The sequence below is a fragment of the Corapipo altera genome, unplaced genomic scaffold (genome assembly GCF_003945725.1).
Source record: "Corapipo altera isolate COAL_440 unplaced genomic scaffold, ASM394572v1 61548, whole genome shotgun sequence".
Lineage (NCBI taxonomy): Eukaryota > Metazoa > Chordata > Aves > Passeriformes > Pipridae > Corapipo > Corapipo altera.
Window position 1 is genome coordinate 1 of NW_020885116.1, and position 27,828 is coordinate 27,828.

The 27,828-nt window shown below is 41.7% G+C and overlaps 1 protein-coding gene across 1 annotated transcript; it reads right to left on the minus strand.

Annotated features, from left to right (window-relative positions):
- Nucleotides 1–657: 657 nt before the first annotated feature.
- On the minus strand, nt 658–26,181 carry LOC113960380 (general transcription factor II-I-like; the record flags this gene model as incomplete). The annotated part of the gene is made up of 6 exons (XM_027669927.1): nt 25,830–26,181; nt 15,218–15,323; nt 13,762–13,900; nt 1,431–1,574; nt 886–1,069; nt 658–686 (listed from the first exon to the last, which is right to left on the minus strand). Coding segments are annotated over exons 1-6 (952 nt in total), but the record flags the coding sequence as incomplete, so codon positions are not given.
- Nucleotides 26,182–27,828: the final 1,647 nt, after the last annotated feature.

The window sequence follows — 27,828 nt, forward strand, 5'->3', positions numbered from 1 at the left end:
AGCATCAACTTCCGTCTGTTTCTCCTAAGAAATTAGACTCTTCTTTTTTTATTACATTCCTACAGAGATTGCTTCATCCTTTTCTTAAATGAATCCTCACATATATTCATTTAGCAAGTAAAGCAACATGATCCCATGAAAGGAACAGAAGGGATTTCTCCTAAGCTAGAATTGAATCTTTTAGGGTTTTACAAAACTTACTCTAGCTCAGATTTTTTTGATATATAGAGGTTTTCATAGGAACTACAACACCAAGCCACTTCAGAAGATTAAATTAATTTTTAAAATTAAATATAAATGCCAAAATCAGCTCTGTAGTGGAACATAAGCACTGCAAAGTTTTGGTATCTTCTAAAAATGCACTGCAGTCCTTCGCAAGTTCCATTCTCCCTTCCCTAGGATACTATCCAATCCACATTAAACTTAAATTCAGTAAACAGATGAAAAATTAAATAGAACGAATTTAATCTCTAATGAGTTGCTCCTGGTAGAATGCATAAAGGAAAAGGTTATAGCTTCATAAGTAAGGCAACTCATGGTCTAGAAATTTCTGCACAGTTTGCTGCTTTATGGACACGAGCAAATATTCTATCTACATTGCTATCTAAACTCAAATTGCAATCTGTTTCTGTTTAGTCTGAGTAGGCAGTAACTTACCTATGTGTTCCTCTGGTTCTAGGAAAGGCCTGTGTGGAAATATGGAAAGAAAAACTCAGCTTTAGCAAAAACATCATTAATTACTTGGTAGTGTAACATTACAGAGAGCACATTCCTGTTTAAGACAAACAGTCTGTAATGTAGCCATTTAAAAATTAAAATTAATTTTACTTAATTTAAGTACAAAACTGAATTGGACAGACTAGTGCAAGAGAGTGAGCAAATAACCTTTTGATAATAAACGAGATCCCTGACTTGTTTTCCAAAATCCATTTCAGGGTTGAAACATCGTAATTTGCTGGATTTTTAAACGCAAGTCCTTTGGGCAGGCCCTGCACTATCACAGCAGACTGGTCCCTCTGAATCTTCTCATATGGCACAGGTACCATCGTTGACTTTCCTAAAGCTTCACCTAGAAAAAAAAATAGAGATTGTTTTGAGGTCAAGATTGCTCAAGTTAGCAAAAGAATGAGTCTCTCTCCTTGTAACTTTGGAGAGGACTGGAGCAAAAGCAAAGTGCAGATGCAAATCTTCTCAGAAACCAAGTGCTGCTGGTATTAACATGGCACTGGGTAATAATCTGAAATCACATCCCACAAAACACATCAAGAAGCAAATTAACCACTACATGTATAGTTTTTAGAAACAGCTACTAAAAGTTTCTAAAAACAGTAGTGTAGTTGGAAGGCTAAGATTGTGCAGTTTCTTCCTCCCAGCTGGAATAGAAACTTAGAAACCTAGAACAGCTCTTCAGAAAATTTTAAAGCACTCACCATAGCAAAAGCAGAAAAAGTCCTCCACAGACTTTCTAAGAGTCTCCAGGTCTACAACATCTCCTGTCAGATTGTTTACCCCTGTTTCAGCTGGTGTAGTCTTCGTTTTCTGCAGTTCTGCAGCCCTGTCCTCTTCTGTAACACCTGGCAGTTATTTATAAAAAATAGACAAAAATAAAATAATAAAGTAATAAAATAGGAAGTTATTCAAACTGCCAGTACCTAGTCCCTCCAGTTTATACTAGAGATGCTCAGGAAGGATTCCTGCCAGAAAATCCTAAGATCTTAATTGCCTTAGAAGCAAATGCACATATCTATGTACATAAGCAATGAGCAAACTTGAATTTACACCAGAATAACTATATTCTCCTTACAACCTTTGTAAATATCACCCTCTGAGGATTAAGAATGATGAATTAAGAGACACGTCCAAGGAGACCTTTTTTTGGCATGAAGAAGTAGAAAACACAGTCTCAGGAGAAGATAACACAGTAAAAATAAAATGCAAAACTGCCAAGAAAAGAAGGACCAACGGAGTCACCAGGGAAAAGGTAAAATGCCAGTGTGGAGGGTCCCATAGCTCTCTACTGCTGTGCACGACATCTTATGCAGCAATTCTGTTACATTCTGGTTTGTTTATGCTGTATGTGCTTCGCTGAAGTTTTTATAGAAGGCATCTGAGTTCTGCCACAACAGCTCGTCTCCTTCAAAGGATATTTTAAGTACACGCCTCTTACTGCCAAATAGGAGGAGTTGGAAACAAACCATCATCATGCAGAACAGAGAGGATTTCAGCCCTACATCTGGTTCTAGCCTCTGAGCAAAAGTCATTGCAAAAGGAGTGAGGGAATAACAACACTTTCAATATTAAAAAGCAAATAAAAGGGATGGCTTCAGGTGGCAGCCTTTCTTTCTCGTCGTTCAGTTCTTGCAAAGATTTACTGAGAATCATCCAGCAAACAACAGAGATATGCTTGCCTACCTGGAAGGAAAGGCAAGGAAGATCTGTGTTCCTGTGTGCAAGAGCATGATCAATGCTGATGCTGTGTCATGACTTCCCCACGAGCCAGCACAGCAGAAAGCCTGACACACTGCGATGTGCATCACCAGGACTCCTGGCATCAGAATTCTACACTGACACAAGAAAACAAACATCAGTTTGAACAACTGACTACAAATGGGCTGTGCAATGAGCTGAAGCAGCAATGCTTTTAGTAAAACCACATTTATCATCTTAAAAACTCATATCTTCATTTAAAAGAGAATCTTGTCTTTCCTCTTCAGATCACACATCTGGCTTCATGCCCTGGAAACCCACCTCCATGCAACATTGAGCTTTCCAGCTCTTGAGGTCTGAAACTTTTGCTTTCTCTGCAGTATCACAGGGCCTATCAGAACACGAAAAATAACACAGAAGTGGGATATAATTATATACCTGTAACACAGGTGCTTAACTAATGACAGTTTTTAAGACTTGCCTGTGGACTCGGGGATAAGAGACACCAGTTTCCATTTACAGCTCCATGTAATGTTGCTTTTCGAGTGGGGGTTTTTCCATGTAAGAAACTGATTCACTGAAAATGCCTTTACTGCCATCAGCTTCTCAAAAGTGTACCCACACTTTTTAAAAATAATACACAAACCAAAATTAAAATGACAACACTACCCACTTCACACTAAAATGAAAAGCAGACAGAGAGATAGAGAAATTTTCTTTCTTAACTAGAAGAGAAATCTTTATTGGATTTTTTATTACATGATTTTTATCCATTTTCTTAAGCTTACATTATGCATCTGCCTCCCTAATCTCTCCCACATTCTTTGGTCAATATTAATCAAGTCTGACAAACAAGATCGATTTTCAAGCACAGCAAGATTTGTGAGAGCCTTGCACAATTGATCAAACGTAGCAGCCATTCACTCCTCCTAGAAGCACTGAAGGACACGTGATCACTTAGAGGGTACACAACTTCTCAGGTTCTGCTGAACCCTCGCTACAATTACTGGAGCCCGCAGCAGGATTCAGGCTACGTTTGGAAGAGGGAGAGGGTGCCTGGGACATATGCAACAAGATCTAGGGGTAAAGAGGGATGAGGGGGCTGTATTTACAGGGTAAATAGCTCATGAAGGGGGAGGAATGGTTATATGTAAAAGAATAGCATTCTACACAGCTGTGAGTATACTGCAGGAGAAATCCAGTTACTCTGCAAAAACTCTTCTAGATTCAGGAGGATTACAATTCCCCAATTCCCAAGAATGCTCATTTTGCACTGAGAGTCCATATATACTTAAGTGTCTCTTATCTTCTTGTACTATCCAGGTGTGTTGGATATTCAGAATATCCTTCTCTCTGGGTCTGACAGTCCACCATACCACTTGGCTGGAAAAGGAATCTCCCAGCTATCTTCCTTCTTATAAAACAGATACAGTATAAAATGAATAGGCTGCTTTACAGGAAAAAAAAGTCCTCTTACAAGAAAGTTTATGATGGAACAAAAATATTTGAAATTATGAAATTTTAATTTGGTAATTTTTTCTTGTTGCATGTCAGCAATCGGACAGCTAAACCTTGACCTCTGTATGGGCAGATGCTATAGCTTCCTGCCTGAAGCAGTTGCTTATAATTTCATACAGCTCTCTTCATCACAGAGAACACAGTTCAGCACTTACTCTAAGGTCCACACAGTCTGAGTGCAGCAGAATAAAAGAGGCCATAAGTGTCTGTCTGCCAAGCACCTGACCCAGAGATAAGGGGGGAGTTGTGTTGGGAGAAGGCAGGCTGCATTTCTCCTGTGGAGCAGAGCATGCCTTGCTGGGTCACATTGTAGACAAGTGTCAAACCCAGCACTGTCCACATCTCACCATAGAGTAAGAAACCAAAAAAATCAAGCTTCGGCAGAAAAATGAGCTGTCAGTCCCATGGCACATAAGGCATCTTGAAACATCAGATGATTTTTAATCAGGTGGCTTTTAATCCCCCAGGTAGAGAAAGCTAAGAAGTAATCATAAGAGTTTGAATGTGACTCCTGCATAAGCACTCTGAGAGGCAACTTAAGGGCAACAATTATTTTGTGACAACACTCACATAGATATATTTTACTATGTGCTTAAGGAAAATTACTGCATGAACATAACTAAGAGCAATGAAAGAGAGAAAGTAAATGTGTGTGTGGCTAAAAGCATTTAGGTTTGGTTTAGAATGCATCCACCCAGCTTATCTGTGAGCTTTTTAAGACCACCACTGTAAAGTTCATGAAATTGGAAAATATCCTCAAAGTAAAGAAAATTAATTTTATAACTATCAAACAATCACCTAATCCACAAGAAAAGCAAATCACCTGAGGCAGAATTTAGGAGCCATAGAATTTCAAAAAGATTGTCTGTCTCCAGTAATTTTCTGTTTGTTTTCGACTCCAAGGGATCAAGATGGGTGGCTTCTGGGAAAATGGGACTGAACTTTCCCTGTAAGTTTTTAAACCGGCTGTTAACTTCATACCCCTTAGCTGGCTAGGCAGTGACAGAACATGAAAGCTTTGGGGCAATCAAGCCAAACAACCCAGTTGTACAAGCTACCCAGCTCTGAAATGACCCCAGAGAAATACCAGGGAGCTCTGAGCTAGGCAGGGCATGGCTAAAGCTAAGGATGCTGGAAAGAAAAGGCATCCGGACTAGCACATGACCCGCAAGAGCCTTTGTTCCTGACATTTCTACAGGGAAGAGAGGTAGATGATGGAAGCAGAAAAAGCACTCCCATGGAAGAGAAGCAAAATAACTTGCATCTAACTATGTAGCAGAATTTTTGAAAATGCATGCTGCTTTTCAAGAACTCGCTAAAAGGGGTGAACTGACTTGTAAAACAAGAGAAACTGCCAGTAATGTAAAACTCAGGAAAAGCAGATTAATTCACCCCTAATACCATGAGAAAGAGTTTGCAAAGGAAACTATAAGAAATGCCTGATTAGCTGGGCTGGCCATCATCCATTTAAGGTAAAGTAGTCCAGGAAGCAGGGGGAAAAAGAAAGGCCAAGTAGTAGAAAGCGGGGAGTAGTAGAAAGCAGAAAATAGCAGGCCACAAGGTCCAGCTAAATGATAGGAAAATTATTTTCATCTAGACTATTAATGCGGAATTCAGATTATGAACACATATTAATATGTGAAAAATATGCAGTACAGAAACTACATTATTTGCATTGCAAACGGTTAGGTAGAAGAGGATTGCAAGCTGAACCATTTAAGTGAGGTTAAATGGAGACAGCGATGGCAAAAAACCCACAGCTCTTACCGTAAAACAGATGGAGATGATTGCTTTGGATTTTATTATTTGCAACTGCAGCTGCTGGGTAAGTGCTACGAATATTATTTTTAAACTAACTGCTAAGCATATGATTTATTAGGAATAACCTGGTCAAATCTTTCATAGCAACATTCTGCAAATGCAAAATAGAAAGTAACTGAAACTTAAATCCAAAAAAAATTAACACAGTACAGTTAATTTATCAAGTGGCTACAACTACAACAGAAAAACTCCCCCAAAAACTAGGGGTCAGGCAAAAACAGATGCAATATATGAACTAGGCTTCAGCGTACAATGTAAATACTTTAAGAGACTGGAAAAGCAGAATTCCGAAGTGCTGGTGGCAGACACAATGTCTGTAATAAAGTGTCCTAGCTTTCCAGTAGGAACATCTGAAGCGTTATGCTTTTTATTAAATAAAGATATTCCATAAGCTGTAGCAATCAGGGCACTCCAGACATCTTTGTACCACCCTGGGGAGATAGGGACCCCCAGAACTAACTCTCAGTGCTAAGGTTTTACAGTCATACAGAGGCCTGAGCACAAGAGCAGAAGTAGGAAAGAAAGCAGGAAAGAAAAAGTCAGCAGTTACCTTGCCCACACCTCTCCCAAGAAAATGGATTAGGAAACGGTTCCCTATTTAATCCCAAGCAGAGACAGGCAGGTTAGCATTAACTCATCACTAAACAGGCACGATGCAACCTGGTCATGTAAAAAGGACAAGAGAACAGTAACATAATCCCTTCCACCACCAGAGATGCCAGCTCTCAACTACCAAGTGACAGACATGGTAGGAGTAAATACATCATGCTTGCCAGCACAGTTAGTTGGGACAATGGTCATAAGCTACAGTCAGAGTGGCCAGGAGCAGCCATTTATCTCTGCTGGTCTGAACCTTGACAGAAGTGTAAGTTATTCCAAGTCATTTGCTGCAAAAAGGGAGGTGAAAACCCAGGAACACAACTGAGAGCCACAGCTGAGTAAGTTCCGATTAACAGTGACTGGGAAGAGGCTGTTTCAGCAGATACTCAAACAGAACAAACTCTTTGCAGAAGTTTTTTTAAGGGGTCACTTCCAAATAGATGCAAGGAAACTGGGCATGAAAGAAAGGTCAAGAATTACAGAGGTGTAAACCAGCTCTGGCTTGGCAACAGGAAAGTATCTTGACCGTCACACCTTTAAAAAGCAACTATTCAATTATTTCCTTTTTTCCTGCTATGAATTCCATACAGTGTAACATACTTTGAAGTGCACTGGCTGACCAAAGCTAAAATAAGGATCACAGATACAGCCCCCATTTGCATTTAAAGTAGGTAACAGATCAGTGATGGCACCCCTGCAACTCCATAAGTGTTTTGTCAGGATTAGTTCTCCACCTGGCTCTTACTGTTTTTCTTTGATTTACTATTTATGTCTCCTTTTTCTTCCAAAATATTCTGTAGCTTCAGGAGCGTAAAAGCCACAGAAGTCTCAGCTGGCCACAGAAAAGTTTAGGGCCAAAGAAAATGACTGTGGGAAATCATTTTCCACACTGGCACATGATCATCAAAAAGAACTGGTATTTTTGAACTAGCTGCATTTGTATCAAGGGATTAGGCTCTGAGCAATATGTCAGCTAGTTTCAGAATGGTATTTTCACTATAATACATAGCACATAATTGAAAATGATAATGAAGACTGCCCTTAAGGTATAATGCAGACAAACACAACTGATAGCAGTTAGACTCACTAATAATCTGTTAGTAGAGTAATACTTGAAAAGGTATCAGGCTGCTTCCATATAGGCCAGGGGATTCAGTCTATTTAGTTTCAAATCTGAGACATTCTGCTTTAGAGCTGAAAAGCTAAACACTCCATTTAGATACTGCTTCTGAATTACTACAGGCATGACAAGATAGTGTACAATCAGAGGTAATCAAAATAGTAAGGAAGAAGCAAATCAATTGTATTAATACTTTATTTACATCATTACTGCAGCATCCAAGTAAAGTATGAAAGGACTACATCCAAACTAGCAGAACAGTACCCACACTAACTAGCAAGTTGCAGTGTTGGGGGCTATCTCAGCAGATTCCAAAGACATTTTTAAGCACCAGTCTAAAATTAACACAGAGCTACTGAGTTAATATAAATTTTCTCACTACTGTAGCTTGATTCCCACCTACCATATTCTAAATATCAGATCTGTGCATGATGCTCTCTGGTCTGCAGTACCACAGTCTGTTGAGCATTGCTTAGGTGAAAGTACGCAGATAATACATAGACAAGATCAAACATGTAAACGGCTTCATCCATTGAAAAAATGAAAGAAAGCAGCAAGACATGCCAATCAGAGCTTCATCATGGGAAAATTTATATTTATATTTATACCAATGCTATACACTTTACTGAGCTTTGGTTAAAAAATACTGAAGTCACATATTTCAATACCATGCTTTTTAGATATGATCGCCTACAAAGAGAACACAGTTAAAACCAAAAATACTGATTTATGAGTTATTTAGATGCCTACAAGTGGATGTCACAGAGACTTTCAGAAGCTTTGCTCTATATTTTTAGGCATATAAGTTGTTTTGTACATCTGGCCCTATTGCTACCACTGCTTTTATTATTGCCAGTATTAGAACTAATTGCATCCACGGTCATAAAATTTTTTTAAACCTCAATCACAAAAGAAGTATTGACTATTTTATTTGACAAAATACTTCTACTACTTTGGAAAAAATGTATTAGCTAGGCAACTTGGAGCGCATGCACCTCTTGTCAGTAAGGAACAGCACAAAACAGATAATGACAGGCAAACAAACAGTTGGCCTTTGGGCCATAGTGTCCATGTGCACTTTTCTACAGAGGATGACTCCTGCCAGTTCCACAAATTTGTCTGCAGGAAAGTTATCACGGAGACACATGAGCATCACAACCACAACCACAGAGCTTGTACTCACTGCTTGTGAGATCTCCTGAAGCAAGCTGAGCAAAGCCATCACCTCTGATGAAAGCATACCCAGAGAATACAGCTTGCCTTCCAGCTGTCAGGGGCTCAGCACAGCACATGTGCATTTGAAACCTTCTTGGATATTGAACTAAAAAGTTCATCCTCCACAGAGAAGAGATCATACAGCAGCTTCTTTGGAAGTCAAAACCTGAAGTGAGGACAATCACTGCAAAGCTATAATTACAGGTATGGAGTAGGAAGCCAGCATCTACCATAGCAAGACACTAGACATGGTATAACTTCAGTAAGAGATGCTTAGAACTCTCTAGGATACAGGGACAAGCTACTACGAGTCCAAAAATGCCAATTTCAGGTATTCATATGAAAATTACAGCAGGTCAAAGTAGTATCACAAGTAGTGAGACTCTCGAGTAACTACCAATCCTGTGAGAGACTTGCCAGTTTTAAGTGTGTTTTGGTTTTTAAACCAGCAAGATCTAGTCTTTCAAGGTTCTGGTTTTGTTTGCTTTTTCCATCCGCCTTTAAACTGCAGAACTGTTACGTTAGTTGCAGAGTCATAGACACAAGGGAGCACAATGTCAGAATAAGAATTCCCCAGAATACCTGATGGTTCTATTTGCTCAAAGGCCAGAAGGATTCAATGACACAGAAGCCTACTGCAGATCTTTAATCGGGTCCACGGTAGCCTAGTTTATGGTAAGAATAATTTTATTTGCCTGCAGATAATGGAGTATATCCAAAAGCAAACAGTAATTCACATACCAAAGATACTGAGGAGCCAAAGCTGAGCAATTTTTCCCATAAGGTCTTTGGAGAATTGTGTTCCATTCATTCATCCTGAGCAGAAGGAATGGTTGTGCTCATTAAAAACATTCAGATTCTGAACATTCCTGAAGCTATAAGAAGTTCTTGCAACCTGTGGCTGGATGGACATGGAGACACAGGTAAGCAGAGCAAAACACCCTGGGCCAAAGTCTCTAGCAGGACTTGAAGCCAACTCTGGCCCATACCAGATTGTCCTAGTTAGAACAGCTGGGACCAGTTCATCACTGGATGGGTGTAACCCAAAACTGTGTATTCTATAGCCTTCCATGCCATTTCCCAGAAACTGTTATCAATAGACTATTTACACCCAGAGCAGCCTGACTCCTCAGGCTATAAACTAAGTGTTAAGAGGCCTGCAAGATAGGAGGGTGCCTCCTTGTACTCACACTCTTTTTGTGGAACTCCCCACCCTGAGGGAAGTACTGAGCATTCCTGCCTGAACTGGAGAATATATAATCTTGGAGTCTTGGAACTTTTTTAACCACTCGTGGGATCCAAACCAGACTGCAACCACCACTTTTCAACCAAACTGCAACAGCACTCTCACCAACAGGTTTTCCCCTCTCCTTTTACTTTGGACTCAGGGGGCCCAAAGAACACCACTCTGTTCATGCCCCAGGGTGCTGGGTTATACATTTGGGTTTTGTGGGTTAAAACCAATTGTTTGTCTGTATAATCGTACTTATTGTATTATTCTATTAAATTGTTATTCTGACTTATGATCTCTCTTTCGAGTTGAGTTCATTTCCCCTGCTGGTTTACCTTTAAACCAGCACACAGATGCATTGTTAAGATCAGTGTGGAAACCCGAGGCCACCAGAAGTAACATGAAGGTTCCAAAAAATAAAGACCTATCATCCAAGATGAACTGTTTACAGATGCAACACTGCCCCACCTCACGCAAGTGAGCTCAGAGCCCCGGCACCAAAGACAAAAAAAGCAGCACAACTGGGAGAGCTGGCTGGAAGCTGTAGAACTAGCAGGATTATGCTTCCCTCAACCCACATATGGATGCTGCGGCAGTCAGTACCAATGCAAATGCTAGCAGAGGCAACCAGGATTCTTGGAGAAGAATCATCTCCTTGGCAGATGAGATGGACCACACAGTGCTGGGTAAATATCTTTATTCCACAGAGCTCACGGGAAACTGCCAAGATGACAAAGAAGAACACATGAAGGGAACAGCATTCTTCAGACACCCCAGGAATAAGTCACCTGTTCAGGACAGCTGATAACCCACAACTCCACAGCAATCCAGAGAGGACGGAGGCACTTCATCTTGCCAAGGTCATGCAAGAGGAACTGAGGACCACACAATACACTTTAGCAGGGGACAGCAACTAAAACAAAGAGTTACTGCTAGGGCAAGACATGTATGACCTTGACTACTTAACAGTGCACAAGTATCCACACTTGTCCATATGCTGAATAGGAGCAGGTGCTTGAAGAACATAATCTTTCTATATACAATACAAACTTACACAGGCTTAGAATATCTGACACTGCAGGTTACCCAAGTCATATGTTCTGCATACAAGCACATACAGTTCTACACCAACTGAAACATTCCATTTCACTGTAACAGGGCTTGCAGCCATCTTCATTAAACACAGTTCAGAAAAATACATTATCTGACTCAGTTTTAAATAATTAATGCCTGTAGATTGGTTTTTAAACACTCACTACACAACTCATACTGAAATTGAAAAAAAGCATTGCTATAATTCATTTCTAACACATTTTCTTAAGGTGAAAAGGTAAATGAGACATGAGCAGGGCTCCTCCTTGCCCTGCAGCAAGGCATCAGGGAGCCCATGTGGATGAAAGTCATCATGAATGAAAGCCTGAGGAAACCAAACTCCAGCGCTGCTTTCACTGAACTGCTATTATTTTTATCAGCCCTATATTGCTAAAAAGTGTACATGCTACTTCCTTCATAAACCTTATATATATATATTTCAGCAGTTTAGCCCACTAAATTATACTTATTACTAAAAATAAGCAGCATGTTTGAAGCCTGAGCCTTCATACTTTCTTAAATTATACAAACAAGCTGTGGAAAAAGCAGAAGTGAAGACTGGAGATACATGCTGCCTTCCACAGAGTCAGACATAACCACAGGCATGATTAGTAACTAGACTTCTGTTTCTATATTTAAAGAAAAATGAAGATTCCTACACAAGTGGAGAAATAATTCTCAATATTGCCAGCACCATGTGTTCCAGAGACTGACATCACAGATGAATTTTTAAAGGTTTAGTTCTAACAGCAAGGTAAGAATCACTTGAAAGCTTTTATTAATCATAAAGTTAGGGTTTTAATCATAACGCAACAAAAAGGGCCCAACTCTAACTTGTTAGAAACACACAGAACTGTGTTCTTCCTGAGTTCCTGAAAAACACTTCAAATTGTGACTAACATTGTCAATTGCTCGCTTTCATATTCAACTGAAGAAACAAGGTGCGAGGGGAAAGGAACTGTTCCCTCCAGCATCAAAACTCCCCTAAAAGCATGGGAAATGTACACTTAGTGAAACCATGAAAGCAATGACAGACAATAGTTGGCCTTATTCACACAGATCTACATCATGATGTCCTGCAAGAAGCATAATGAAAACATTGTTTTCAAAGTGGATATTGTTTAATCCTGTCAGCCTGACAGTACAAAACCACTGCAGGAGAACCAGTAACCTTGTAACTGCAATAAAGCAAAGGATGAGGACCATCACAATTGATGCAGGGTTTAAACACCTGCACGTATCTATAGAAACCACATCTGATACAGCCAAACACAAGGATGGATACAAAGCCAGTGCTTCCCACAGTAAAAAATCTGAAATACAGATCTAGCCAGGAGATCAAACACCAAATCTCTATAATTTCAGACTCCCTACCAATAGATGTGTGCAGTATACAAAGTCTCCAGTATATCAGGGCTCATGATACCGCTGTACTGGCAATAAAACACAGTACCTAGGACTTCAGGGAATCCCTTAAAGCAACAAAACCAAAAAAGAAATCAGGTGAAAAACTGAACTCCCTGCCCATTACTCAGTTAGCAGTTTTCATAGACAGCAGTATCAGAAAACTGCTCCTGTAAAAAATAATAAAAAAAAGAAACATTCATCTTATACTTGATTCCACAATCAGGTTGCAATTCTACATTTTGGTATCAGTGATCTGTTACAATGTAACATTGTGGTGACTTCCCTCGGAGTAAGTATGTGCACAGAAAGTCACTGTCCATTCCAGTAGGACAGTGGCAAAAAAATCGAGTCCTACCACAACCAAATGACCTTGAGACAGAGCCTCCAGGAGAATTTTAGTTAGCACCAAAAGCATCTATAGGAGCAAATGTTTCTGCTACAGACTAAACATAGTTGCTTCCCAAGTATTTAATTAGTCAAGCCAGAACATTTTACAGTTGTTCTCAGACTGATTGTTCTATCATACCCAACCCTTGACCTGCATCTTCTCCCTTTCCCTAGGCAGGTAAATGTACATTTTGCTATTTATTAGGCAGGGTATACCACCAACACTTTCCTAAATGAGCATATCAATGCTCCCCCCAAAGAGTCACTGAATCTTTGAAACCTAACTCCTAAAAATACTGTCCCACAGTTGATGGATTAAGTTTTATGAACACAAAAATTCCACTGGTTTACTATAAAAATGAAATCATACAAAAAATATACTCTAAATGTACATAAAGGAGTACAAAAGTAATGCAGAAGTGAGTTTAGGTCATTAAATTCTGTCTACTAAATAAAATTGATATTAAAAAGCTACATGAAAAAATACTATCTTGATAAAACTCCGCATCTGCTTTAATAAGACATGAAGTGACCTGAAGAATCAGGACCATCCCAGCTGACAGAAGTACTTCTCTACCTGTTCAATGCACCCACGCCAGCCTTCACAAGTGGAAAAAAAAGGCTTGGAGGAGGGGGTACAAAATAAAATTAACATGCACTAGGAAATGCAGGTGTTGTGAGGGTGGGCAGTCTAATACTTCCTATTGTACTAGTTTGTCATATTATCTAAGAAAAAAATGAACATTTCCAGTCATTGTTGAAATAAAACTCCAAACAAGACTGTTTCTGATCATTTTTATGTTCTTAAGTGGCTGGTTTTGCCATAGCCAACGTAATTATAGAAGACAGCCATAACAGACAGAATTTTCCTCCCCAAAGTTTAGTATTATATAATATACATTAAGCAACTTGTGACATATAAAAATACAACATTGGAACTTACAGTATGTAACAAAATCCTTCTGAAAATCTTTCCTAGAGTCGACAAAGGCTCTTCCTTTTTCAGTTCCAACTACAAACACATCTGTTTCATACAGAGCAATACAGGCAACTTCTGCCTTGGACTTGGTAAGTTCTTTACACTATAAAAAGAAAAAGAAAAAGCTTTTATTACTATAGCTAAGACACAGTTAAAAGAAATGTACGTGATATTATGCTGCCAGCATCCACCTTCAGAAGGTACTAGAAGCAACATAACACCAGCCAGTAGCAAAGCACAATTTACACACCTGGAACGCTTTTCATCAGAAATCTTAAAAGCACTGTAGATGCATTAGTGAAATTAAGGCCTTGTCTAGAGTCAGACATTGCACTGTTTCTAATTGAAATGATTTATGACATAGATTCATGTGAAATTATCACTTTCATATTAATCATCCTGAGTGTCTTACTCCAACTCCTAATAAAGGAGTTTTGTTCATTCACAGCACACTTCTTGCACACCATGTTCTCTTCAGAAAGGTGTGGTTGCAAGCAGGATGGTTGCCTCCATTCTGCCTTGTCCTGACTGCTAGGTCCAGGTTTAGGTGAATTCCTCCTGAACTGAAGGTCTCCACCATCCCAGCAGACACCTACATGTGTTCTGCCAGGAGAAAATTGTGGCAAGAATTAAGGCAGGAAGCCTATGGAGAGAACAAGGATCCCAAGAAAATTGGTGAGATGATCAAGAAGTGATAACAAAAAGTCAGTCTCTCCTAGCAACTCAATCAGTTTGCTGCGACCTGTACTGCAGCATGTGAGGAAAAAGTGACACAAGAACTTTAAGAATCTAATATACCCAATGGGATAAAAGGTTTTCAACCCATTATCTTGTAACTATCCCATTCAAAGTTTCATTGCTAAAAAGAAAATGCTTGGGTTTGCTTATCATTTAAAAAAACAATTTTAAAGAACCACATCTTTGACAGTGTCTCAACTTCAAGGAAACAGGGCATTTCCACTCACAGTCCTGGTCGACCTTAAACCACACCACATAATAATTAGATAACTTCTACAAAACAGGTGATATGACAAATAAAAAGAAGATTTTCTGAACAAGTTTTGTTGAGTTGGTACAGCAGCTGAGGACAAGGTATTAGCCTCAAAACAATTTATTCACTCCACATAACAGATGACAAAGATCAGAACACACTCTTTCCTTTCAACCACGCTGTACCTGAGCAATCAACAAATATTTCCTATTTATTCGACAAAATAATTTTTAAAACAACCACCACAACAAGAAACAAGATGACTGTTAGCATGATTTAACACAAGCAAGACAGAGTAATGGCTGGTTGGACAGCACACAATAAGATACAATCCACCTTTCCTGCTGCCCAGCAGGAAGCAATATACTGCTGTAGTCCTGCAAATGCTAAGACAGAGTTATGATGCAGCAGGTTAATTTCTCTACTAACCATTGACTCAAGTCCTGACATGAGGAATTTAACGACCATTCTGCTTTCTAAGGATTCCTCATCATGGATGGATGCTGCTGGTGCAGTACCTTGAGCCATTTTCCTCCTATAAAATGAAAGAAAAAACCTTTTCAGATAAAACAGTCAAGAAAACCTCTCTTATGCAAGTAGAGGAAAAAAATAAATTCAAAACCCCATAGAATACAGCCCACTACACACAAGCAACAAAACAAAGAGGTAAATTAACAGGAGAAAGTGTTTGCTCTTCTATTCTTTCATGCTTCCTGGTGTTTTATAAAAGCAGAAGCTAAAAACTCAAAAGTTAGAATGTTGTGCCATGACCAGGCCACAAACCCTTTGTGCCTAGAAAGATGCATATTAATTGATTAGCTAAATTTATATAAATTTCTCTTTTTAAGTATGTTTGCAACTCCAACAGTCTAGATAAACACAGCAACAAACACTGGCAGTAACATACAGAAATGGTAAATCATAATTACGATTCAGGTATTAGAACAATCTTACCTGTAATTATCATGGCTTATTTCAAAAGAAACCACCATCACACTGCCCCAAAATCATGACCTCAGAGACTACAGTATCAGTAACCAGAACATGACATTCTTATTCACATATTCTTCAGTTGTAGGATTAACTCAAAGTTAAGTAGTCCAATTAAGGTGCTAAAATTACAAACTAAATTTCAGCAGTGACAAAAAAAAAGAGACTTAAACTGTTTTCCTGTAGGTCATTCAAGAGACTTTCAACTTTTTTAAGACATAAGTAATAATCAAGACTAGTTGACGCTTCTGTTGGCAGTCTCTAACACTGTAATTTCACTATTAGAAAGTAGGCATTTATTCGGCGCAGGGTTCATAGGGGATCTCTCCTCCTAACACGCACATCTCCAGCACATCCCCAGCATCCAACGCATCAGCTTATATCTATGTAACTAACACACATTCATTACATTTCCTGGAGCTCATACATATATGCTAAACATTCCCATGAATTCTTTAACACATTTAAATCGCTTCTCAGAACTCATTTAAATTAGAGTAGGGGTTTCTTGAGGGTCTCTGGTTGCTGTTCAGGGAACATCTCATTCCTCAAATCATCCTTTTATAATCATCAGCTTCCTAAAAACAGTTTCTTCTCCTTGAATGCATTCCACCTATGTGGTCTGGCCAATGATGCCAATTTTATGCCCCAAAAAGGCGCGGAGAGACTGCTCAGAGACAGAGTTTTTAGTCTATAAGCAGGAGGGTATTTATTGCCAATCAACATTGGGGAGCTCCCAGCTCTCACTGGACAAAAGAGCTCCGAAGAAGGCAGTTAACAGCTGGAATATTTATACAATTCTTGTTAGGAGATGACATCATTTTACATGAATATTCATAGTATTGCAACATCTAGTTATAATATTCATTAACAGGTGGAGTTAGGGCAGAGTCAGGGGCGCAGTCTTCATTTTGGGGAGTATCTTGGTGGTACTTCCGGTTACTTCAGCCTCAGGGGTCTTGATTTTACTCCTTTTACTCAGGTAAACTCTTGAACTCTTTAATTTGGCTGACTTCCACATGTATTTGGCAGGAGTTTCTGATATTCGGCAAGAGTGCTTAGGCTTTGACTCTTCTCCTTTCCCTTATCTCCCTCTGTTTTTCTTCCATATGTCTGTTTTATGTGTATGCTAGCATTTTTGGTTCTCTCTGTTTTCCTGTGTACTTTATGTTCTTTGTGTCAGTGTGTTCAGTATTCCTTAATGAGTTATTATCTCCGTTGTTCTTGAAACTCAGTTCCCTATACCTTTACTCAGAGCATGCATTCTAAGTTAACTCTCTAGGTCTTGTTTTGCTACACTACATTAGCTTTTCCGGCCTTGCTCTGCTTCACCAAGATACGCCTTTTTATCAGATGTTGTTCAGGTACAGTCTTAATTCTCAAGGCTAAGATATTCACTTCCACACATGGGGGAATACAGGACTAGGCACTGTCTGTTAAAGGAATTCACAAGACTAAGCACTATTTGCTACAGTTAAAGATTTTTTCCAACACCATTACCAATGCTACACAAAAAGGCCAATTTAAGAGCAATCCTTTCAATAGAGTACCACTTATGATAATAATCTTAAAACTTCCAGATCAGTTAATATTAGTTATAATTACCTATAAATCCTTTAGTTTAACTTTGCCAAGATGAGCCTTTGCCCAAATAAAGCCTTGTAACAATGAACAAAGCCTTGCAAAATACATTCCTGCCTGTGGTTTAACCCCAGTCACAACTCAGCCCCAAACAGCTGCTTGCTCACTCCCCCCCTGGTGGGATGGGGAGAGAACTGGAAGGGTGAAAGTGAGAAAACTCGCAGGTTGAACGAGTTTAATAGTGAAAGAAAAAGCTGCACAGACAAGCAAAACAAAACAAGGAATTCATTCCCACTTCCCATTGCAGGCAGGTGTTCGGCCATCCCCAGGACAGCAGGGCTCCAGCACATGTAATGGTGACTTGGGAAGACAAACGCCACTCTGAACGTCCACCCCTCCCTTCTGCCCTCTGCTCTGGATGCTGAGCATGACAGCACCCAATCTGGGATATCCCTGGGGTCAGCTGGGGTCAACTGGCCCACATGTATCGCCCCAACCCCTTGTGCACCCCCAGCCTCCTTGTTGGTGGGGCAAGGAACAGAAAAGGCTCTGTGCAAACACTGCTCAGAGATAATGAAAACATCCCTGAGTTATCAACACTGTTTCCAGCAGAAATCCAAAACATGGTCCCATACCAGCTACTGTGAAGAAAATTAACTATCTCAGTCAAAACCAGCACACTGCCTGATGAGAAGGCCATGAAAATACAGAGCTAAAAAAAATTCCTATTCCTTCAGCCTCACAGGGTCATATTTTCACTCTTCTTCCTCGGTTGAACTCTTCAACTTTCTTGATTTTCGCTGACTCCGTGGTGAATTTTGCAAGACTTTGGACTCAAGCCCCTATTTCACCCCTTATCTATTCGTGTTCTTACCCCATCTTTATTTACGTAGGTGTGTGAGCATTCTTTTGGTGTACGGGTACCATCTAATCCCTAAGCCCTGGTTTCTGTCTCTAGCTAAGCATTACATTCTTCTGAGCAGGAGAGTCCCCGGATCAGTATTGAGAGTTAACTCTTTAGGCCCTAGCTCTGTTTCAGTTGGTCAAAGTGATGGTTGCAGTCTTGATCCGTCACAGGTGGGGAAAGCCCGTGAAACACAAAGTTCAGTGGGTTAATATACATTCATTTCGAGGGAACACCCAGGTACCTCATCTGAGGCAGGAAGTTTTACGCTTCCTGATGCAACACTGTGGGTCATGCACAGTCCTCTTGGGCAAGGCCCCAGAAATTAGTCTAGGGGTGCTTCAAGGGTATTTGATGGTTTATAGTCCCTTCTAAGACATGACCACTGTGTCTCACACCATCATATGTAGCAGGATGCTCTGTCTTGTTAAGGTTTATCTGCCTTGGCCCGGAATCTGGTCAGAGGATCCAAACAAACCAGCTACTCCTGGTGCCATGGTGCTGCTTTTACCAGCCTAATTTACCATCTGCAAACACACATCCTGCTTTTTGAGGCGAGATTTGACAGCTAAGCTGCTAGCTGACCTGGAGATACATGACTGGCAGTCAATCACTTCATATGGCAGATTCTTTTACAGACTTTCTTGAAGTGTGTGCAGCTTCTCCTGTAAAGCAGGGGCGCCTCTTCACGGCCACTCCCCATGGGTTAAGTGGTTACAGAAACCAGCCAAACAAGCAAAGGAGATGCGGTTACACAGCAAGGTAAAAGATTGTGCATACCCTCAAAGGAGTTCATAAAGAGGTCACCTAGAACTTTAGGGGCTCCAGACGACCACCAGAGATCCTCAGTGAAGCCCCTCAGACACTTTATAAGGATATGTATATATGCTAATTAGTGTTCTGAAATGTCATGAATATGTAACAGGATCCCAGGAAACAAAAATTAATGCATCTGGCACAGTAATAAAGAATGCCTGCCTTGCAGGTTTCTTTAAGACCCAATTTTTGGCAATTTTTTCACCACAGCACTGAATAAAGTAATACTGGTTTTCTAAGCTATCAAACTAGTTAGAGAGTTTATTTCCCGGTTTTTAGTGATAAGAGCAGGGGGCCCTAAGAAACAAAGCTCTGAGGGGAAACAGCTGGTGCTCAGCACACCCAACAGTACCGAGTCACGAGAAACCAGCAGGACTTTGCAGGGGGCAAAGGGTAGGGTAGGGCAGCTGTAAGACATCCCCAAACCCAAGGATAATTAATTCTCTTTTTTCTAGGTAATTTTATGATACTCAGCACCATATGATGACTTTTTAGTCAGCCTAGATGGCAACTACGTCTGCTACTCTTAAGAACCATTATAAGAGTAAAATACAATCCAGCAACTGTTATTTGAAAAGCACCTCTGATGTCACTCAGTCCTAAACTGGCACAATGTTTGCAAAAGATATTTAAATCTGATTTTCACTTTTTCTACAGATTCCAATGTAGACTAACATATAATTAGAAAATTTTAGACAAAATTAAAATGCAGTATCTAACTATACACCTCACAAGGCAACAATAAAAAAGTGAATGTATTACTCAGTTTGGAGTAGTAAAGAAACCATTAGCATAAAATTCAGTTTCTGAATTAAAGCCAGATATTCCTCTCAGGAAAGAATTCACTTGGTTTTTAAGTATGCAGTGTCCTACTGCATCACCTAGGCATTCATAAATTACACTGATATCATGTAAAGAAAATGAAATAATAATCACAGCAGTCCTGACCATCTGATAATTTCTGTCTTTACCAGTGTAATTACATTTACTTAGACAACTACAACAATGATCACATTCAACAACAATTACTTTAGTTCTGTGCGTCTGTGGGATGACGGGTAGGGCTAAATCTAGAGGAGATTCAGAACTCTAGGGTAAAAAGCAGCTGCAACTCCCTGGATGGAATGAGGTCAACATGCTCCCCAACACAACGACAAACATCTGCTCAGTGGAACAGAACGGAGCGTGGAACAAAGTGGAGACTACATGGGCCCCCCCCATTCAAATCTCAGCAGAATGGGGGAACATTGTGGTCCTGAGACCTTGGTTCCTTCTGCCAAGGGAGAATCAAAATGTTCTGCTACTGAAGCCAACAATCATGTCAAACCCGCTTCTCAGGTGCCAAGCCACAACCACTCTCTCCATTAGGTACACCAAACAAAAATAAAAGGTATTTATGACTAGAGCCACTCAAATTTCACCCAAACATAAAGAAAATAGCATAAAAGTAAGTTGGAGATAGAGGGAAAGTGGGAGATCTCCACCGAAACTGCTGGGATCAGTTGATGGACCGAGTCCATCTTCTCCCCCCCAGAGGGACACCTTGGGCGAGAAATATACTCTGTGCACATTAAATGCTACTTTTAGGACTAGAGTTCTTGTTTGTTCTTTTCTCTTAGCATATCACTTAGATTGCTTCGGATCAGAGCTGGTGCTTGCTTAATATATGTATCAGTAGATTGCTTTAAAACATATTTTTGAAGTAGACACTATCACCAACAACCTTTGAATCTTATTAAACTGTCCCAATTTGTATTAATAAAGTGTTATTCTGTGAACTGTTAAAGCGAGTCCTTGCAGTTGCCAGCAGCGGAAAACGCCTTGGCAGGACGCGCTGAGGGGTCTTCACTCTATTGAGTCCCCCCAACAAGGGCAGCCAAAGCACTTGTGAATCTGTTGGTAAAGGGTCTCATTACAAGTGATGGCAGAGAAAACCACAAAAGGAGTTAAAGACAGCTTAGTTGGTTGTGGTGGTTTGAAAAACCTTTTCTTTGAGGTAGTAATGGTTTGCCCCACTGATAATACTGGACCAACCAATAGTCCACGTGGGCCCTATGGAAATTACATACCCACAGAAACGGAAGAGAAGGTGGTGAAGATGGTTTAGAAGGTAGGTAGCCATGATCTGAGCCACGAGGAGGCAAGGGGCCAGTGAGCCCCTCTGGGGGCCAAGGGCCCCCAGCCCCCAGCTGAGGCTACGGGAGACCCAGTACAGTGTCAAAGCTGGACCGGGTCCCGTAATCAAGAGCTGGAAAAGTTTCCTTACTGTCGGCAGCAGCAGAAGACACTGAAAGCGGCAGTGGAGCAGTCCTGAACAGAGACAACGACGTCTAAAAGCCAAAAAGATAGCAGTAGCAGCGAGATAACGTAAAGTCGGCTGAAAGATGCAGAGATGTTCCTGCAGGAGGGAGAGTTAGCAACAAAACAGAGCTGGAAAACTCAACAGAGCTGGTTTGGGGTAAGACTGTATTACTTTCCCAGAAAACCCAGAGAATTACTGAAGAGGGGTGGACTTCCAAACCCTTAGGGAGTCCCGAAATGCAGCAGCAGCTGGAGAGAGAGAGAGAGAAAGGAGTTAAAAACCCGGAGTCGTCCAGAGAGCTGAGCCAGGACGGAATGCAGAATGCGGAGGAGGTGGCCATGCCCTCTGCTGCTGCTGCTGCTGCTGCTTTTATCATGCTGGTGAGCTGAGATAGAGCAAAAGAGCTTTGGTAAGACTGAACTGAAAGCTGCCTTCAATGTTCTAACCCAAGAGGAATGAAGATCTACAAGGAAATCCCCCGAAGGCTCGGGGTTGGAATTTCCACAAAGTAAGAACCAAAATCCTGACTTGCCACACTTAAATGCTGCCTCAGGAAAATGAAGGACACTAACCAGTGCCACAAAAAACTGAAATGAAGGAACTGTGGCCTGAGAAGTGACAGAAAGACTTTTCTCTTTTCTTCTTGGACTTTTATTGAAGAAAAGGAGAAATTTAATTTAATGTAAATATATATGTGGGTGTAAATAAACCTCTGTAAATATTTTCCCCTTCCCCCAATAACAAATGCTTGTGTTTTGTCTGAAAACTCTCCACATGAAGTGAAAAAGATATCAAGTCCATACCATCGCTAAACCCTCTCACAGGGGTAAACTGTGGGAGGGGGGCTTGAACACAAAAATTAGATTCTTGGGAGTTTCAAACCACCACATTGGTAAAACACCTTGCCCTGCTGAGCCAGGAGATGGTATCACCTAATGTTTGTTCTGCCTGTTTTGCTAGAAGAACATTGTAGAAACACTGGTTAATATCTTGTTCTGTCCTGCTTACTGGACCAAGGTTTCATTATAGAAAGAATGCTAGGAAATAGTACATAATAGACCATAAGGTAATAAATCAAGTAAACTAAATGTTTAAAGTATATATAGGAGGCCAAGAGCCAGGATTTTGCAAGCTTGAAGAATTTAGGTCACCTAACAAAGAAAGTTGAAAAGTTCAACCCCGAGGAAGACAACCCTGATGACCACTAGAAGGATGAAGGCTCGATGTCCCAGTGAAAGACTGAGCATGTACCAAAGAAGATTCTCGAAAGCTCCGCCTAGACTCCACCTGGACTCTGTCTAGTTATTAATATGCATGTCAGAAGGTGTAATTGTGTACCTAAAACATATAAAATGGTTTGTTTTGCACTTTTGGGTGGAGTGAGTCTGTGCAGTGCGAACTGCCTTACTCCCAACGTTGCAATAAACCAATACCTTGCTGCTTAAAGATGCAAAGTCTCTGAGCAGTTCTTTTATTCTGAAGTTTTTCGGCATCACAAGACGCTGACAGACTGTTGGGTACTGGGGTATCAACTTTCCTGGGGTACTGACCAGCAAAAATCCAAACTCCCACCTTTCACATGACAGTGTCCATCAACACTTACATATAATATTTGAGAAGTGAATTAGTCTAAACTCTGTTGATATTTATTTAATTATAACAGCATTGGTGCTTGTCTTAGTTTAACAAGATTGTTAACAACTTAGAAATTAAGAAACTTCAGGTGGAAGTGTGGAAAAGGAAAAGAAACAGCTGTTTATTAACAAAATCTGAATAAACGACAAATGGTGCAATCAAAAACTTTCAGAAGAAACAAAACAAAGTCCCAATTCCCCAGGTGGGGGGGAGAAACCCGCGGCAACCTGAGGAGGGGTGGGGGGGAAAGCAGGACTGTCCCGGTGGTTCAACGGCTGCTCTCAGCCACGTGTGCTCACAGCCAGCACTGGAAAAAAAAAGTCCTCCTTTTTCCCACAGGCAGTCGAAAGGCAGAATACCTTGTTCTGAGATGGGTCGGTCTCTCGGTTGTTTTCCGCGAGGTGTCCCGTGGGGAAAAAAAACTTCCTCTCAGGAAAAGAAAAGGAGGTGGCCGAAACCAGGTTCCCCGCTCTGTCCCCAAAAACCTCCGACCAACAGACTCCCAGCCACCCCCGTGGCCACCGTGCTTCCCGAGAGCGCTCGCCCTCCCCCCGCTCCCGCACTGCCCAGCGCGTGCGGCTTTGCTTCCCGCATCCTGGAAGAAACAGATGGGGGCGGGGAGGACATTGGGAAAAAATTCCAACATCTCTTTGCAAACCTATCCCAGTGCTGACACATTTTTCACAGTGAGAATTGCTGTCTTTACTAGTGAGAGCTGGTCCTTTGGACTTCTATGTCATACTGCAAAGATCACAGCAAACAAATAGCTCAGATTGCTATAAGGGCAAACAAATTCAATTCTTCTGGGGCTCTCACAAAGAGCTAATCCAACACTAAGCACCCATTCGAATTCCAACACCTTGAAAACAAAAATCGTTTGATCAGTATGTAGGTCGTATACTAAGCACACACCTTTGCACACAATGTGAAGTGCCTGTGTCTGCTGCTGCCCACCACTGCACACAACAGGGCACCGGGAAACCAATTACCCTGTCATTCTTCAGCAGTAATCAGTCCCCTCCTTTGGTCACTTCATTACCTCAGCAGCCCTCTCCCTTGTTCCTGTTACTGCATTTAACCGAATGAATCAGAACACCAATTTCCATGGAATCAATCACATGTGTTCTTCCTTGAATTAAAGCATTTATATCAATTCTATTATGAATCTCTCTCCACCTAGAATCTGGGACCAGAAATAGAAGTCAACTCCATAAATTAGAGTTTGGGAATGTGTCACTAACTTTTTCTCAGAAAATTACAAATCCACAATCTTTCCAGAGAAACAGAAGTTTCAACCAAACTTCTATGAAAAGGTTCTCATGTCTTGATGGATAAGACAAAAGGTTGTCAGTAGTGGTACCTCAGCTGTCTGTGAGGCTACCGTATACCAGGCTGTATGGGGACAAATTTTTAATGCCATCTAATTTACCTAATGGAATTACATGTCCTGGGGTTTTTTGTTTTGGTTTGTTTTTTTTTTTTTAGTTTGTTACTGGTTTTCATTTCTTTAAATGCAGAGTTAAAGTTAGACAAGCAGAAACATATATAAAGTATATTTTAAAAAGGAATCTAAAAGTTGCTCCTTATTGTGAGATACTGACCCAAAAATTTGTACACATTGACAACAACAAAAGTACATTATTAGCTTATAGGGGGTATCTGCACACATGAAACAGTCATCATGGAGATGTTCCTCTCAAGCAACTCACAGACCAAACCTTTGGTAAAAGAAGCCTGCAAACAGAAATGGCAACACAACAGGTGATATCGAAAACACTGTTATGATTAAAAACATTGCTGTGATGCCAAGAGAGCCTGTTAAGGTTACATACCCAGACAGGTGTACAATTATATGCCAACCTCTCTCAAACACCAGGCTGACAAGCTTCTGCAGAAATTTTTTGTTGCCAGCTAGATTTGTTCTTTGCTGGTAGCCATGCTTCTGCACACAGGGCCACTAACAGAATCAGAGAGATGAAACACTTCTCCTACAAGGAAATGCTGAGAGAATTGGGATTGTTCAGCCTGAAGAAGAGAAGGTTCCAAGGTGATCTAATTGTGGCTTTCCAGTACTTGAAGAGAGCTTACAAGAGAGCTGGACAGGGACTTTGAACAAGGTCCTGGAGTGACAGAACAAGGGGGAATGGCTTCACATTTGCAGAAAGTAGGATATTACAATCTAGGAAAAAATTCTTCTTTGTGAGGGTGATAAGGCATTGGTTGCTCTGGTTGCCCAGAAAAGCTGTAGCTGCCTCAGCCCTAGAAGTGTCCAAGGCCACGTTGGACGGGGCTTGGAGCAACCTGGGATAGTGGAATATGTCCCTGCCCATAGCAAGAAGCTGAAACTGGATGGTCTTCAAGGTCCTTTTCAAGGCAAATCATTTGGTGATTCCATTTCTCCCCAGTGGCTTGCCGGTCCGGGTGACAGCGCCTGCCTCGGGTGCAGCCAGAGCCCCTCACTCCGCTGCCGTGACTGCGCCGGGAGGGCCTCGGGGCTCCCCCAGCCCCGCGCGCTGCCCGCGGCAGCTCCTTTACATGACCCGCCCCGCCCCTTCCCGTCCACGCCCAATCGCCGCCGCCGCGCGCGGGGCTTCCGCATGCGCGCGCCGCCCCGACAGCCAATGGCAGGCGGCGGCAGCGCCCCCCCTGCCATGCGAAGAGAGAGCGGCGCGAGCAGCGGCCCCACCGACGAGCCCCCTCGGCCCCGCAGCCCCCCGGCCCTACAGCCCCCCGACCCCGCAGCCCCCAGGGCCGCCCGTCATGGTCCGTCCCTCGCCCCGCCCCGGCGGCCCCGGGCCCGCCCTCCCACTCACCCGCCACGAGCACGGGCAGCCCGGTCCCGCCGGCTGGAGACGCCGCAGGGCTGCGGGGGAGACCGGGGCGGCGACGGCTTCCTCGCGAGCTCTCGGTGCTGTCGGGGCGGCGGGCGCCGCGCGGCCCCACTTCTCCCGCGGTGTCGGGCCGAGCCCTGCACCGCTCCGGGCGGGGGAGGGTTGCTCGCGCAGCCGCGGCGGCGCAGACGCTCGCGGGGGCCGCTGGGAGCCGCAGTCCCGGGGCCGGAGCTTCCGCCGGGCCCGGCGCGGGGGCCTTGGCGGGGCTCGGCCGGCGCTGCCCTTCCCTGCCTCGGGGGTCTCTGCCCACAGCACACTTCTCCTCGGGGCATGAGGAGGGTCCCAGGGCCTCACCGTCAGCCCCTCTCCACACGGATCGGCCGCGCTGTACACCCAGAGCTGCTCCAAGCTCTGCAGAAAAAACGCTGGCGCTGGCGACAGCAGCCACCACCAGCAGAAAGCCTGATTTTGGTTTAATCAGCAACTTGACAGCAAAGCAGTCTTTTATTTCAATTACAAAGGCGTTAAACATAATGCATCCTATCTACGAGATGGCTAGAAACAAACAAATATTTTGTCTGACATCACTATTACTTTCCTTTGAATTTACGTTCAGCGTGGTAAATGTGGATGGAAAGTTTTCTATTCAAAGGAAAATACTGCATTTCAGAATTTGATCCCAATGATGCCTCAGAGCTTTTTTTTGATTTTTAATTTTTTATAGATTTTAGAAGTAGATGTGTAGTGAATGTAGATTTTAATGTAGCTGTATTACATCCCTTACCCTGTAGCATAATGTTTACACGTACCCAACCCTACTACGCTATTTCATATCAATCCCTCTAAAATTCCGTTAGCATGTTTAGTCTTCTTTTCAAGGTAGAACTGTAGAAAAACACCCTAAGGCCTTGACCAGAAGACATCACACAGACACAGTGACCTTCAAGCCCAGAACTTTGGAGGAACTCCAAGGACTGTAGGTGTAATGAGTGAGTAATGATGAAATAAACAATTTGCTCATCAAATTATATCTTAAATTAATATACTTTATAGCAATATAGTTAAAGCTTCGCTTAGGCTGAAAAATCATAAGTTGCAGAATAGTTAACCATAATGCTGACATGACAAATTGTTATGCTTTGCTAAATAAGTATACTATATCCTGTTATTCTAAAAGTATATTGTCCAAGTGTACTTATAAGGCAAGGAGGAGATGGATAAGGAGCAGAGGGTCAAGCACAAGATGATAAAGAGCCAGGACTGCCATCTGGAAAGTCTCACATACCAGGCCTCAAGGACAGTGGACTAATCAAACTATTGGTGGGAAGACCCTAGCAACTAAACTGAGCCCGAGAAAGAAGGACCAAACAGAATGGAGCCTGCGAACCTGAGTCCAATGAAGAGATGACAAGTGACTGTGGGAGAGGAAATTAATAAGGGTATAAATGTTGCTGTTTGCTTGTTGCGCTTGTGGGCCGTGAGCGGAGCAAAGGTCTCCCTGGTCGCCCAGCACGCTGTTTTGCTCATTTGCACTTTCAATAAATCTTATAATAAATTTTTACTACTTTTCAAATTTAAGTATTTTGGTTTGTTTCAACCATAACAGTAGGTGCTGCAAGAAGACAAAAATGAGGAAGTAGGGGTCCCAAACACCCCCAGAACCAATTCCCAAAGGGACGTGTCGGGGGGCAGAACAGGGCAGAACCAGGGGTGGACAAATCTGGAATTGGATGGATCTTATTATAAGATCATAGAGCCACTGTCTGGGCGTGTGCACATGGTACGTATTCCTCTAGGCCTACGGACTCACTAAAGGAGTTTAATTAAATTCTTTTAAATTGGCCTGGAGTCTTTTTCTTCATGGTCTTTTAGGCAACACCAATGAAATGCTATTAAAAACAATTAGTTTTTAAATCAAACTATGATTTTCATAAACATCAACATTTTGTCTATAGTGTTTATAGTGTGTATAGGACTGTGG